At 42.8% G+C, this 15,880-nt stretch overlaps 1 protein-coding gene across 1 annotated transcript in view; it reads right to left on the bottom strand.

Annotated features, from left to right (window-relative positions):
* LOC132819979 (FERM and PDZ domain-containing protein 1-like) overlaps positions 1-15,880 on the bottom strand; it is a 51,901-nt gene that overhangs the window by 14,696 nt on the left and 21,325 nt on the right. Inside the window, exons 5-9 of the mRNA XM_060831915.1 lie at positions 15,600-15,704; positions 12,867-12,962; positions 6,267-6,392; positions 4,421-4,540; positions 2,222-2,358 (exon numbers count right to left, since the gene is read on the bottom strand). Of these exons, the coding sequence (XP_060687898.1) occupies positions 2,222-2,358; positions 4,421-4,540; positions 6,267-6,392; positions 12,867-12,962; positions 15,600-15,704 (584 nt within the window). The remainder of the gene's footprint in view (positions 1-2,221; positions 2,359-4,420; positions 4,541-6,266; positions 6,393-12,866; positions 12,963-15,599; positions 15,705-15,880) is intronic.

Raw genomic sequence — 15,880 nt, 5'->3', positions numbered from 1 at the left:
TGGAAACTATCCCTCCAAACCACTTACCATTCTGACTTGGAAATCTATTGCCATTTCTTCAATGTCACTGGGTCAAAATCCTGCAATTCCAACTCTAAGGGCATTGTGGGTCAATCCACAGTACGTGGACTGCAGCAGTTCAAGATGGCAGCTCACCACCACCTTCTCAAGGGCAACAAGGGATGAGCAAGAAAAGCTGGGCCAGCCAGCATCACCCATGATTTATGAGTGATTTTGTTTTAAAATCCCATGTTCAATTAATTAATAGTTGCAGCTTATGCACAATGATGGTGGAGTTGGAACAAAGAACCCTACCTCATAGAGCCATCTGGTGATCTGAAGCTGCAACTACATTGTGACAGTTGCCATAGTGATTTCCAATACAGGGAGTGTCTGGTTTGCAAATGGGTTCCATTCTGGAGTTTGTTCACAAGTTGGCTTGTACACATGGCAGCACACAATACAGGACAATGGAAAGCAGCTATTCATAAGTACAGGAAATGTTTGGATATCTGGTCGTTATGAACATGTAATGGAACACATTCATAAGTACAGTCAGTTCTGCTATAACGCTATTGTTCTGTTCTCGTGCAAACCTGTGTTATAAGAAAATCACGTAATAGCAGCACTACTTAAACTAATGGGGCCATGGTCGTGTTATACACAAAAGTTCACACTGTGGAAACAGTGTCCCCAATTCGTCAATTATGTTATAGCGAATTCACATTAACAAAATGCACGCTTTAGCAGAATGATCTGTATGAGCATTCTTAAGTTGGACGTTTGTAAATCAGGGATCCCTGTATATGATTCAGAACCTTGGGACGACCCAAAGTGCTTTATTGCTAATAAAGTACTTTTAAAATATGGTCACTGTCATGATAAAAGAAACATTGCAGTTAATTTGTACACAGCAATAGCTGACACACAGCAATGTGAACTGAAAACCTGATTTTGATGAGCAATAAATATTGGCTAGAAATATTCAATGCATGTTGGATTTTTAAAAAAATTCTTGTTTTCTCAGGAAGAATATACCAAGTACTGCATTTCTGCTTCCTAGTTGTGAAACCTGAAAGGCTTCAGAAAAGATTTACAAGGATGTTGCCAGGGTTGGAGGGTATGAGTTATAGGGAGAGGTTGAATAGGCTGGGGCTGATTTCCCTGGAGCGTCGGAGGCTGAGGGGTGACCTTATAGAGATTTAGAAAATCATGAGGGGCACGGATTGGGTAAATGGACAAAGTGATTTCTCTGGGTGCGGGAGTCCAGAACCAAAGGGTGAGAGGGGAAATATTTGAAAGGGACCTGAGGGGAAACTTTTTCACACAAAGGGTGGTGCGTGTAGGGAATGAGCTGCCAGAGGAAGTGGTGGAGGCTGGTACAATTACAACATTTAAAAGGCATCTGGAAGGGTATATCAAAAAGTAGAGTTTACAGTGATATGGGCCAAGTGCTGGCAAATGGGACTAGATTAAGTTAGGACATCGGGTCGGCATGGACGGGTTGGACCAAAGGTCTGTTTGCATGCTGTACATCTCTATGACTCTATCAGTGGACTGCTGTTACAGCTATTGAGGTCACACTGACAGGGTCTGGGAGTGAAAGGTGTCTGGGCCTGTTTTTGTGTCAGTAGAGATTGATGCTAAGTTGACTTTCATTCCTATCCCAATTTAAAATCGGGTCTGGATGAAATTTGAAGAATTACAAAGTGCCAAGGAGTTAGTCTTCAAGTAGAAGACTAAAAATAAGAATCTAAGATTAATTCCACTTAAAGGGGTAATTCTATGACATGTTAGTGAAGTAACTCATAACTGAGAAGTTCCTCTAGCCTGGAGTTTCACAAACACTGAGTGCTGTCAATGAGGAGTGTCCTTAATGAAGGGTCTAGTTGCTAAACTCATGCAAACAATGCCTCACTAACAGCAAGTTCCTCCAAACAAACGTCTCACTCGCTAGGAATCTTATTAACAAGGAAACTGACTAATAAAGAATCTCGTTAATAAGGAGTTTCAATAAAAGGAAGACTAGCTAACGAAGGATCACACTAATGGGAAGATTTGCCAATTAAGCAGCTCACTAAGAAAGTGTCTGACTGATGTGATGGCTTATGAAACAGGGGTCTTGCTATCAAGAAGTCCATATAGTGCTGTGTGAACATAGTGTGATGTGAGGTGCAGCTGAAGCATTGCCCAGTTCAATCTGCCCAATGTATTGACTCACTCAATGTACTTCATGGAGACTTTCTCAGAATGGTTGGAGCTGAGGATGCATTCCTGAATTTGCAGTGCTGCGAGATGGATAGCAGTGCTGTATTTCATCTCCATCGCAAACCTCTCCAGCAGCACATCATTGCAACTCTGTAAAAGAGATTACTAAAGGCATCACACAGCAATCTAGAAAATATCCACACAAATTGCCACCACTTACAAATGCTTTCACAAAATTACAGAATAGAATAAAACTATGCAACAGAAAAATGCCCCTTGGTCCATCAAGTATGCGCTTGTCAAAAACCCCTTTTCCAGCACTTGGTCCATAGCTTTGTCTGCCTTGGCTTCGCAAGTGCATTGTGTTGCTGCTGGTTCTTTGAACGATCTGTCCAGTTAAACCAACACCCTAGTTCTTTCCTTGTAGCTCTACATATTTTCTTTACAACTACGTATCCAAAACTAATCAAAGGCTCTGTGGTACAGTGGCAATGTCCCTACCTTTGAGCTAGGAGTTTTGGCTGTAAGTCCCATCTGCTCCAGAGGTGTGTAAAAACACCTCTGAGCTCTGAAGGAGGGTGATCATTTAGTGGTACAACTGGACTCTTAACCCAGAGACCCAGGTAATGTTCTGGGGACCTGGGTTTGAATCCCACCATGGTAGATGCTGGAAACTGGAACTCAATAAAAATCTGGAATTAAAAGTCTAATGATAACAGTGAACCATTGTTGGTGAAAAACTCATCTAGGTCACGAACATTCCTTAGGGAAGGAGTCTGCCATCCTTACCGTCTGGCCTACATGTGACTCCAGACCCACAGCAATGTGGTTTGACTTTTAACTGCCATCTGGACAATTCGGAATGGGTAACAAATGTAAGCTTAGTCAGTGATGCCCTGATCCCATGAATTAATTTAAAAAACAGGTTGAGCAGAAATTATCTACAAACACTAAACAAATCTTACTGTCAAACCTACATCCACCATTCTTTTTCAGGCAGTGAATTTCAGATTATAACACACTGAATATAAACTTTCATCTCCTTTCTCAAAAATTATTTTTCTGTTGCATGAAATCCTGAAATTCCTGCAGGATCTTCCAGAACCGGAAGTCATTGAAATCTACAGGACCTCTGAGAGGGAACATTGCTCATCTGCCTACTGTTCTTTGACCTTAAACCAGTGCCTTCAGGTTAGGAACCAAAGTGAAAATAATGAAAACAATTTATTTTCATTTACTCAGTCAAAGCCGCTTGTATTTATAGACACCCGTATTAAATCTCCCCTTAATTTTCTCTACCCTGCAGAGAACCACCTCACTTTCTCTAGCTGCTACAAAACTCAAATTGCCAATCCCCACATGTCAACTATAATTTTAACCATGAATACAGAACATCTCACAAATACCGAAATTGCTGGATGTATGAAAATGAAGTCCATCCAGTTCACCATCTGCAATCTTGCTATATTAATTGTACAATGATAATATTACTATTAACTAATCACGGTAATTCATCCCTAACTATTAATCTACAACAGATGCAGACAGGTGTGCAAAACCACTGGAGGTGGGGATTTTGGCAGATCCAAAGTCACCCATTTCTCCTAGACCAGCCACATTTATCAAATGTCATGTTTATATGACTTATCCAAAATTGCTATTGTCTGAAAGTAATCTATTTAATTTTTGTGTGAATTGCCCAAGCTGATTTACTCCATTCCCTTAGAGGTATGTTCCCCAATGTCCTCATCGAAATATTTTTAAAATTCATTTCGGGGATGAGGGTATCACTGACCACATCCCTTAATTACCCAGAGGGTGGTTTCAGAGTCAACCACATTGCTGTGGGTCTGGGTCACATGTATGTAGTTTGCTTCCCTGAAGGATTTTAGTGAACTGGATGAGTTTTTCCTAACAATCAACATTTGACCCTTAATTCCAGATAATTCAAATTCCACCATCTGCAGTGGCAGGATTTGTTCCGAGGCTCCTAAAACATTAGCTGGGTCTCTGGATTAATAGTCCAGTGATATTAGCACGAGGTCATAATCTTCCCTAATGTACTTCAGCGTATTAGTTTTGAATATATTCCACTTTAAGCGCAGAATATGTCCTCCGGCTTTATCGCTCTTGGGAAACAGAACCTTTTTTGGTGTGGTCAGTCATGATTGTTATAAGGGGCTTACCATGATCCTTCATGTCAAATAGATACCTGTGAGTAGAGGTATTCAAAAGTAACTGGATCATCTTGTAAAAGTACAAGTGGATCTCTTGGCAGGAAACAAACCCTGAAGAGACACCTATAATCACGGGGCTCTCGCTTCTGGACCACCTGTGACAAGGTAGAAAACATTTATATCAGGAAATACCTTCTTATTGTCACACTGTGGAAATAATCAACAAAAAAAATTCTTTAAGCTTATGTTTTAACAAGAAGCATTTCGCACTGGGTGGTGTTGTGATACAGAGGAGGGGGGCTTCTCTGGATAAATTTGTTGATATCAGCCCAGGCTTCCTTTTGTTAAATAGAGGCCCAATCCCCAAGTTCTTTAATTACTTGCAATGCAAAGCTATTTTTAGCAGTCTCAATAAAACTTGTTATTTCCATGCTGAATCAATTTTTACATACATTTTGCAGTTGAACAGATGAAATATAAGCATTAGGAACTGGGGCAGGCCATTTGCTCCACCATTCAACAAAATTATAATTATCATGTACCTTAACTTCACCTTCCTGTACTATCTCCATATCCCTTTGTTCTTTTAGAACACAAAAATCTGCCACCCTTTACCTTGAATAGGCTCAATGTCAGACCATCCTCAGCTCTCCAAAATACAGTTTTCCAAAGATTCACAACTCAACTCTCCATCCCGGTTCTACTTGGGCAGCATCTCATTCTGAGAGAGTGAGTGACCCTATGTGCGAGATTCACCAGCCATGTGGGAACTTACAAAGGTGGGGAGTGACAGCCGAGGGGAAGGCTCTCGATGTGGACACGCCACCCGAAGAAGGATGGACCACCACTCTCTTTCCTCCCATCTTTTAACCAGTCTGCTTAAGAAAAGAGCTGATCCATGCCAAGTATATCATGGCATTGCCAATGTAATATTGAGATCAAGTTAACAATTCCAAATACCTGTTAATTTCTTTTAAAAATACAGTTCAGTTGCTGATGTTGGCACTCACTCACCGTACCTTCATTTTATCAGGAGCAGGTTGGAGTGGACAGGAAGGCAGCTACCTGTCATATTTTATGTTATATGGGACATTAAGAACAGTCCCATGGATTTCCATTCTATCTCCTCGCATTCTTCTGAATTTCAAGAAACACTGAATTCATTTACTCAACCTTCCAACATAAGACAACCACCTCATTCTATGAACCAATCTGACTGGTCACAGCCCCTCTTCTGCTGTTACATCCTTCCTTTGGTAGATGGACCCAAACTGTAAACAGTCGTTTAGGTGTGACCTCACCAATATCCTGGAATTGTTGTGAGAAGACTGCTTGACTCCTATATCCAATCTAATTTTTTATCCAAAGTGAACGTACAATTTGCCTTCCCAGAAAAGTGATTACCAGGAAATACCATAGGTAATGCAGAGAGACATCTTCTTCACTCCTATGTTGTGTAATATTGATCAGCATTTCTGAACCAGAATTTGATAAAGCCAAGAGATGCTGCTTTGTTCAAATTCCATTCACAAAGTCTCCAAAAACAGAACTTTTCTTTAGGCTGCAGCAAATGGAACAAACTATTCAAAATGCCAGATTTGGACAGCAGTCCAATGTTAGGTAACAAAGCCAACAGATATAGAGGCAAAAACAGAAGTTGCTGGAAAAGCTCAGCAGGTCTGGCAGCATTTGTGAAGAGAAATCAGAGTTATTGTGACCCGGTGGGTCCAGTGACCCTTCCTCAGAACTGATACAGAGGATGGTTAAGGGTTTCATTCTGTAGATGAACATGTGGGTAACTTTAGTTGTCTACTTAAAAGCTTGCAAACTCTCAAGGATATCACTCCCTCATGTAAACAGTTCAAAGAAACCCCAACGTACCTGCTCAATGAGTTCATCATCATGTAAGATATAGATCTTGTTGATAGTGTATCGTTCCTTCAAAACCAGAGCAAAATGCTCAATACAACGGATGGATAACTTTGACTTCAGGCTGAGGATGATATCCTTTCAAATTTCAGTAGAAAGGGAAAACAAAATTAATTTCTTATTGCCTTTCTGAATTTCCTGTTGAAGATATATGGTCGTTTTACCTATCCCCAGCTGCCTCACAGCGCCAGAGACCTGGGTTCAATTCCCGCCTCAGGCGACTGACTGTGTGGAGTTTGCACATTCTCCCCGTGTCTGTGGGTTTCCTCCGGGTGTTCCGGTTTCCTCCCACAGTCCAAAGATGTGCAGGTTAGGTGAATTGGCCATGCTGAATTGCCCGTAGTGTTTGGTGTAGGGGAATGGGTCTGGGTGGGTTGAGCTTCGGTGGGTCGGTGTGGACTTGTTGGGCCGAAGGGCCTGTTTCCACACTGTAAGTAATCTAATCTAAAATCCTCTCCTATTGGCTGATTCCTGGGACGAAGAGGTTGAGTTCTCAGGAACGGCTAAACAGATTCGGCCATTATTCACTCGAGTGTAGAAGAATGAGGGGTGACCTGATTGAAACATATAGGATTCTCAGGGAACGTGAAAGGCTGGATGTTGAGAAGATGTTTCCACTTGTTGGGGAATCTCAAACTAGGGGACATAGTTACAGAATGACATGGAAAAAAATTTCTTTTCTCGGAGCAAGGTGAATATCTGAATTCTCGATCACAAGGAGTTGTGGAGTTGAGATCCCTGAAAGTATTTAAAGAAACACTAGGTAGATATTTAAAATATTAAGACGAAGCATGAAACAGGAGTTGAGGGCTGGAGCAGATCAGCCATGATCTTGCATAATGGCAGGATAGGAGTCAGGGAGCTAAATGGCCGACTTCTCCACTTGTTCCTTCTGTTCTTACGATCTAAGAAGACTCCGAAGCAACATGATAATAAGCACTGCAGAAATATGAAGGAAAAAGTGTTAAATCATTCCTAACATCCTGCCTTACTCACTCCCCAAGTCTGCAGTCCCTGTTCCATCCACAGTCTACATCTGCTGCTCCATTGCTGTGGGAACCCCCTGCTCTATCCAGTGTCCCAACCTCATCCTCCATCCACATTCATACCCCCTTCTCCACCCATTCTTCGAACCCCTTCTCCACCCACTCCCCCAAACCCCCGTCCCCATCCACTCCCCCAAACCCCGTCCCCATCCACTCTCCCAAACCCCGTCCCCATCCACTCTCCCAAACCCCCGTCCCCATCCACTCTCCCAAACTCCCGTCCCCATCCACTCTCCCAAACTCCCGTCCCCATCCACTCTCCCAAACCCCCATCCCCATCCACTCCCCAAACCCCCGTCCCCATCCACTCTCCCAAACCCCCATCCCCATTCCACTCTCCCAAACCCCCGTCCCCATCCACTCTCCCAAACCCCCGTCCCCATCCACTCTCCCAAACTCCCGTCCCCATCCACTCTCCCAAACCCCGTCCCCATCCACTCTCCCAAACCCCCGTCCCCATCCACTCTCCCAAACCCCCGTCCCATCCACTCTCCCAAACCCCGTCCCATCCACTCTCCCAAACCCCCGTCCCATCCACTCTCCCAAACCCCGTCCCCATCCACTCTCCCAACCCCCCGTCCCCATCCACTCTCCCAAACCCCGTCCCATCCACTCTCCCAAACTCCGTCCCATTCCACTCTCCCAAACTCCGTCCCATTCCACTCTCCCAAACCCCCGTCCCCATCCACTCCCAAACCCCCATCCCCATCCACTCTCCCAAAGCCCCGTCCCCATCCACTCTCCCAAATCCCCGTCCCCATCCACTCCCAAACCCCCGTCCCCATCCACTCTCCCAGCCCCCTTCTCCCCCACTCTCCCAGCCCCGTTTTCCATCCACTCTCCCAAACCCTTTCTCCACCCACTCTCCTAGCTCCCTTCACCACCCACTCTCCCAGCACTCTTCTGCACCCACTCTCCCAGCCCCCTTCTTCACCCACTCTCCCAGCCTCCTTTTCCACCCACTCTCCCAAACCCCTTCTCCACCCACTCTCCCAGCCCTCTTCTCCACCTACTGTCCCAAACCCCTTGTCCACTCTCTCTCCCAAACCCATTCATCACCCACCCTCCCAACCCCCTTCTTCACCCACCCTCCCAACCCCCTTCTTCACCCACCCTCCCAAACCCCTTCTCCACCTGCTATCCAATCCCCCTCCTCCATCCACTCACTACATCTCTTGCTCTATAAATTGTCCAAACCTATGCACCATCCACAATCCTGGTGCCTAATATATCGACTCAGAGGGCATGAAGTTCCTCTTTTTTCTCACAGTGGCTTTCGGTGGTGAGTAATGTACCCCTGCCCTTGGCTGAGAAGACAGTCAGAGCTGACTTGGTAAGCCTGGGCGAGTTTCCTGGTCCTTCATTGGGCTCAATGCTAGTATCCTGGGTTGTCAGAAACTGGCTGCCAATCAGAGGCTAGCAGCCTTTGAGCCCTGAAGTCAGGCAAGGCCTACTCATCATCAGATCCAGCTGCAATAACACAAGTCTTCTTTATCTTCTTGTCACAGTGTGGGAAGGCAATGGGGGATGGTCAGGGAGTTTAGAGGTAGATGCCATTTGGGGTAACTGGAGATCCCCCCTCCCAATCCGGCAGCGAGGTCACCCTGGTTTTCCAGGGAAACCAACACCAGCAGGAATGTAAAGAGAGAGACATCGAAGGTGGTCACTTGACGCTCATCAGTGGCCAATAATTGATTACTTAAGACCTTAGCAGATTGAATAGGTTGCCCATGGACTCTCTTGACTAGAACTAATTGGTGACCAGACATAAAGGTCGAGGGGGTTACTATATCTCCCAGTACCTCTGCCATTGGCAGGAACAGAGCCCATTGTAATTAGCAGTCGTTCTTGCTTCCCTTTCCAACATCTATTGTCTGTCCTGTTCTGTCAATGTCTAAAAGCTTTTGAAAGCTTTTTGAATTGCTGCATACATTGATTTGCAAAAATGGAAAAGCATTTTCGGAGTTGACTTATTTCAGTTATCATCCATGAATCTTGACAATCCTCACTGCAGAATTTGGCCTTTAGTGGATAAATGCTTTCATCCATTACGCAGTGAATACAAGACTTTGGATATTACCTTGAAAGTCAGATTAAAAATCAAGTGTTGACCGACAAGCCTACATCAATAATTTTTGTTCTATGTTTTGTTTGCTATTCTGCAGATTCGGTTGCTTTTGTATACTGTTCATGTGCATTAAAGAAATCGACAGCATTAGGACAACACATTTTTTATCACCAAAAGATGTTCCAAAGTGCTTTAATGCTAAAGAGCTACTTCTGAAACGTGGTCAGTATTGTACCTCAAAGTTTGCTCATTTCACAGATTACCAGATGGCTACAGTATAATCAATCTTGCTCTTTCAGTTCATAACCAAATTAAATTCTTAAAGAAATTATTGAACTATGATTCCATTCCAACCTCCAATGTCTCCAGACTGTCAGACTTTGGATTCACATTCAGTACTGATGAGAGAAGATTTCTTCAAACTGAATACCAGAAAGACTAAAGCTATTATCTTCAAGTCCTGCTGTGTTCTCTAGTTACCAATTCCACCTCGCTCTCAACTAGCTGAGGCTGAACCAGACTTTGCAACCTGGGAACCACATTTGACCAGAGATCCTACCACAAATCCACATCATCACTAAGACTGCCTATATCCCACCTCAATACTATTGCCTGACTCCATCCTCGACTCATCTATTGCTGAAACACTCTACTGCAATTTAATTATATTGAGGTCTGAATTCCTGCCCGGTGTCCCATCCCCCACCCTTCATAGATGATAGCTTAGCCAAAAATCTGTTGCCTACATTTAACTTACAGGTTCCTGTTCACCTGAACTCTGTCTCTTTGGTGTACATTGACTTGACCATTATCCTTCATTTCAAAACCCTCCATTTTCTTGACCATCCTTATTTCTGTGTGTCCTCCACTACTACCATCCTCCAAGACATCTACATTCTTCAAATTCTGGCCTCATTCAACTCCCTGACTTTAAACATTCCATCGCTGATAGCCAAGTTCAGCATTTCCCTGCCTTTCCATTCCTTTCACCTCCTTTAAGACACATCGCTTTCACTAAGAGTTTTATCATTTATCCTAGTATCTCTTGATATGATTTGTGTCAATTTTGGTTTCATAAATGTCCTGTGAAACACCTGAGTAAATACACTCTCTAAATGCAGATTGTTGTCATTGATGTTGTTAATAAAAATCATGTTAATATAAGGGGCAGATCAGAATACTGAGACTCTGAAATAAAAAATAGTAAAAGCTGGAAATAATAAACTGGTCAGACTGCATCTATGGAGAGAGAAACAAAATTAAAGTTTCAGCATTAATGAAGAGCGTATTTCAGAATTAGAGAGAGTTGGAGACGTAACAGGTTCAAAATGAATATTGCAGACAGAGAGCAGTGAGTGGTGAAAGAGAAAAAAGAAAGGTCTGTGATGGAAGGCAGGAGAGATTAAATGACAAGGTTTCACTGGGCAAAACAGGATGTTAATGAAACAAAAATTGGTGATGTAGTAATAGTGAAGAAGGTTATCTCAGAATACAATAGGATCTTGATCAGATGGGTCAATAGGCCGAGGAATGGCAGATGGAGTTTAATTTAGATAAATGTGAGGTGCTGCATTTTGATAGGGCAAATCAGGGCAGGACTTATACACTTAATGGTAAGGTCCTGGGGAGTGCTACTGAACAAAGATACTTAGGAGTGCAAGTGCATAGTTCCTTGAAAGTGGAGTTGCAGGTAGACAGGGTGGTGAAGAAGGCAGTGAAGCAACTTATAAAATACTACATTCAATTCTGGTCACCTTGCTATAAGAATTACATTCTTAAGCTTGAAAGAGTTCAGAAAATGTTAAAAAGGATGTTGCCAGAGTTGGAGGGTTTGAGCTATATGGAGAGGCTGAACTGGCTGGGGCTGTTTTCCCTGGAGTGTCGGAGGCTGAGGGGTGACCTTATAGAGATTTATAGAAATCAGGAGGGGCATGGATAGGATGACTGGTCAAGGTCATTTTCCCAGGATAGGGGAATCCAAAATTAGAGGGCATAGGTTTAAAGTGAAGGGGAAAAGATTTGACAGAGACCTGACAGGCAACTTTTTCACACAGAGGCTGGTGCATGTATGGAATGAGCTGCCAGAGGACGTGTTGCAGGCTGGTACAATTGCAACATTTAAAAGGCATGTGAATGGGTAGATGAATAGGAAGAGATTAGAGGGGTATGGGCCAAATGTTGGCAAATGGGACTAGATCAGATTGGGATATCTGGTCAGCATGGTTGAGTTGGACCGAAGGGTCTCTTTCTGTGCTGCATGACTCCATGACTGTATGACAAGACAATCTAACTCATTTCAGTCAATCAGCCTGTTCCTTGAATTTGGAACCAGTCATTTATTGGATGTTTATGTCTCACCAGTGCTCCCAGAGGAGACCTCTGTTTAAAGGTAAGGTGCTGAATCTAACATTTATCAGAATGATAAATCCAATTCAATCTCACTATTATTTATATGAATGAATACTAGATTGCCCAGAGCAGCTTCCATGGTTAGATAACAAACCTGAGTCTTTACTACACATCATATTGAGGGAAATCACTGAGTGGCTGCAGCTTGTAAAAACATTATGGCACTTGAATGGAAATGTTGATTTACAACATTTAGTGTTCATAAAGCATAAACAAAAATTGTGACAATGGAAAGTAACATTTGTAAACAGGAATGAATGGTCTAGAATTGGTTTTTAAATCAGAGTTAGATTTTAGGTTTTATTGTCACGTGTACTCAAGTATAAAAGTACAGGAGTATGGTGACAAGTCACGATGCCGCCACACACGGCACCACGTTAAGTACAAAGTTAGGTGCAGCACGGTGACTCAGTGGTTAGCACTGCTGCCTCACAGCGCCAGGGACTGGGTTCGATTCCAGCCTCAGGCAACTGTCTGTGTGGGGTTTGCATCTTCTCCCTGTGTTGACGTGGATTTCCTCCGGGTGCTCTGGTTTCCTCCCACAATCCAAAGATGTGCAGGTTAGGTAAATTGTCCATGCTAAATTGCCCACAGTGTTCAGGGAAATGTAGATTAGTCAGGGGAAATGTAAAGTAATAGTGTAGGGGAATAGGTCTGGATGGGATACTCTTCGCAGGGTCAGTGTGGACTTGTTGGGTCAAAGGGCCTGTTTCCACACTGTAGGGATTCTATAAAAGTTCTACCTAGTTACAAACTTTAAGTACAAAAATAGTGAAATAAAGAAAAAAAGCACCATCATCTCTCTCCTATATCTTTGTCACTAATGCTACTTTAATCCATTGACAACTGAATTAAAAGTTTTCACTCATTTACTGCCCTCTCCACCAAGCCTATCCCCAACACCTCCTCCCTCCCTCCTACCCCACCCCCAGTAGATGGTTAAAATTAATAGTACATTCAAAGCTGAGCAAAATCAACAAACAGGAAAATTCACAGCAAGGAACAAAGAACACCTATAGCCGTCATTACCTTCACTGTTGTATTTTTCTCAAATCGAAAGGCTTTGGTCTGTCCATTTTCCAAATACACCTTGAGAATACCAGGCATTAAGAGTAGCGAGTTACCCTGTGGGAATGATAAAACGCAAAATTCTAGGATTATTTATGAAAACAGATAAGCAAAATAACATAATAGACTCCTCATTATCTTTGTTACAAATACTAAAATGAGGGACAGCAGAGAGAGATTGTGTGTACGCATATATAAAATATATAGGTGTGGATGTATTTGTGCGTATGCATGTGTGTGTGCATGCATATATATGTTTCTGTGTATCTTTGTGTGTGTGTATGCATTTGTGTGTGTTGGCCTGTGTGTTTGTATGTGTCTGTGTTTGTGTGTGTCTGCGTATGTGTGCCTGTGTGGGTGTCGGGATCTGTGCTTGTGTGTGTGTGTGTCTGTATCTGTGTCTGTATGCGTCTGCGTTTGTGCATGTGTGTGTGTGTGTGTGAGTGTGTGTGTGTGTGTGTGTGTGTGTGTCTGTGTACCTGTTTTTGTGTTTGTGCTTAGTGATACATACAGTTTGCCTCCAATATCCCTCCTGAAGTTTCAGATCCAATCTCTCCAGGTATTCATGAACTTCATGCTGTCATTTTGTTCCAAAGTTCACTCACACACACACATCCACAGAAAAGCTCAGCCAATCCTTTGGGATTAAACAACCAAAAAAAACCCCATCACAGCCATAGGAGTTTTCTATGTTTTGTCCGGAGACCAAGCCAAACAAAGCAACTGGTTTGGAGGGACTACACTGAAGATCAGGAATCCAGGGTGGGGTTAAGATAGTGTGCTTCTTATGCCTAAAGTTTCAGATTTACAGCCTTATTAAGGGCCTTGTGTTAGGTTTAGATTAGATTCCCTACAGTGTGGAAACAGGCCGTTCGGCCCAACCGGTCCACAACGACCCTCCAACGAGTAACTCACCCAGACCCATCCCTCTCTGACTAATGCACCTAACACTATGGGCAATTTAGCACGGCCAATACACCTGACTTGCACATCTTTGTGACTGTGGGAGGAAACCGGAGCACCCGGAGGAAACCCACACAGACACGGGGAGAACATGCAAACTCCACACAGACAATCGACCAAGGCTGGAATCAAACCTGGGACTTTGGTGCTGTGAGGCAGCAGTGCTAACCATTGAGCCACTGTGCTGCCCTAAGTAGAGTTGGTAGATCTAATGAAGGACATACAGTTACTTCAGATTAGTGAAAGAAGGCCTCAAAACGTGGCTAGTTGGAGGGCACTAAATTTTGTTCTGGGCATCCAAAAAAGTAGTGGCATAACTGAGAGTTGGCACCATGGTATGCAGTATCAGGGGATCCAAAGTCCACACATGTCTGGAGCACAAACTGTTTTTAATAACCTGATGGGGAAGACACACAGGTTCCTTCCAGTTCCACATTATCTGGAGGGAGGCAGAAGTAGGAAACCACAGACCAGTTATGTGTGGCACCTTATCAAATGCTTTCCAGAAGTCCAGATATACTACATCTACAGGACCTCCATTACCCACTTCACTTGTTACATCTTCAAAGAGTTCTAGCAAATTAAATGAATTACTCTTCACAAAGAAAATGAATTATTCTTCATCAAACCACACTGACTGTGGTGGTTTGTTTTTACTTTACAAATGTAATACCACTTAATAATGAATTCAAACAATTTCCCAATGACAGGCAATAAACTAACCATTCTGTGGTTTCCTACTTTCTATTTCCCTCCCGTTTTGAACTATTGTCTTCCATTAGCAATTTTCCAACCACTAGAACCTTTCCAGATTCCAGGACATTTTGGAATACTATAATTAATGTATCCACTATCCCCGCTGTCACTTCCTTTAAGACTATAGGGTATAGGTCATCAGATCCTGGGGACTTGTCTGCCTTTAATCCCAATACTTTGCTCAGAATTTTCTCCCTATTGATGGTGATTGCTACAAATTCTACCTTTTCTATAATCTCTGCATTACCTGTTACAATTGGGATGGTTTCAGTGTCTTCCACTGTGCAAACTGAGGTAAAGTATTGATTTAGAGTCTCTGCCATTTCTGTGCTCCCCACTATTAATTCCTCGACCTCGAAAGGGCCAACATTCATCTTAGCTACTCTCCTTTTTATATACTGATAAAATTATTTGCTGTCTGTTTTTATATTTTGAGCTAGTTTTCTTTCATAATTAACCTTCATTCTTTTTATTACTTTTGAATCACCCTTTGCTGGTCTTTAAAAGTTTCCCAATCCTCCAGCCTGCCACTGCTCTTTGCAATATGGCATGCCTTAGTTTTTGCCCTTATGTTATCTTTAACTTCCTTAGTTAGCTATGGATGCATTTATCCCTCTTATATTCTTTTCTTCCTTTCTAAATATATTTTAGTTGGAGGAATTAAATATCTCCTTTAATGTTCATCAATAGTCCTACATTTTAGTCTTTCCGCATGGCCCACTGGGCCAAATCTGTCGATTTCCCTATGTAATTAGCTTTGTTTAATTCTAAAATACTAGTATGGGACTCAGGTTTCACCAACGCTCGCCACAATCAACATTATTCAGGCCCTCAGGAAGCATAAAACCAATAAGGCACCTAGTGTTATATAGAAAAATACAAGTTACCCAGTCCAGAACATACTGGGAGCAAATCAGATTAATTATAATCTGGCTGAACTAGTCAGTGGGCTAAATGCCTGTGGAAGGCACAAACCTGTACTTGGCCATTGACGATCACTTCCTCAGCAAAGTGTACTTTGACTGGGTTGCTTTTCAATCTGGCTCGCTTTTCTTCAGTAATAAATGATGACTTGGGCCCCTGTATACAAACAGAAACCATGGCACTTAAACAACAGCTTTGGCGTTTTGTGTTGACAATGTGTGGCAATTGGGAAAGCCCTGCACTGATGTTCTGAGTTCCAAAAGTTTGATTGTAACCTAAAATACGAACATACAAACAAGGATCAAGAGAGTAGGCCTATGAGCCTACTTCGC

Source organism: Hemiscyllium ocellatum, chromosome 11 (genome assembly GCF_020745735.1).
Source record: "Hemiscyllium ocellatum isolate sHemOce1 chromosome 11, sHemOce1.pat.X.cur, whole genome shotgun sequence".
In the NCBI taxonomy this organism is placed as follows: Eukaryota; Metazoa; Chordata; class Chondrichthyes; order Orectolobiformes; family Hemiscylliidae; genus Hemiscyllium; species Hemiscyllium ocellatum.
The sequence above is the reverse complement of the archived record's forward strand: the minus strand, read 5'-3'. Positions and strand labels throughout refer to the sequence as shown.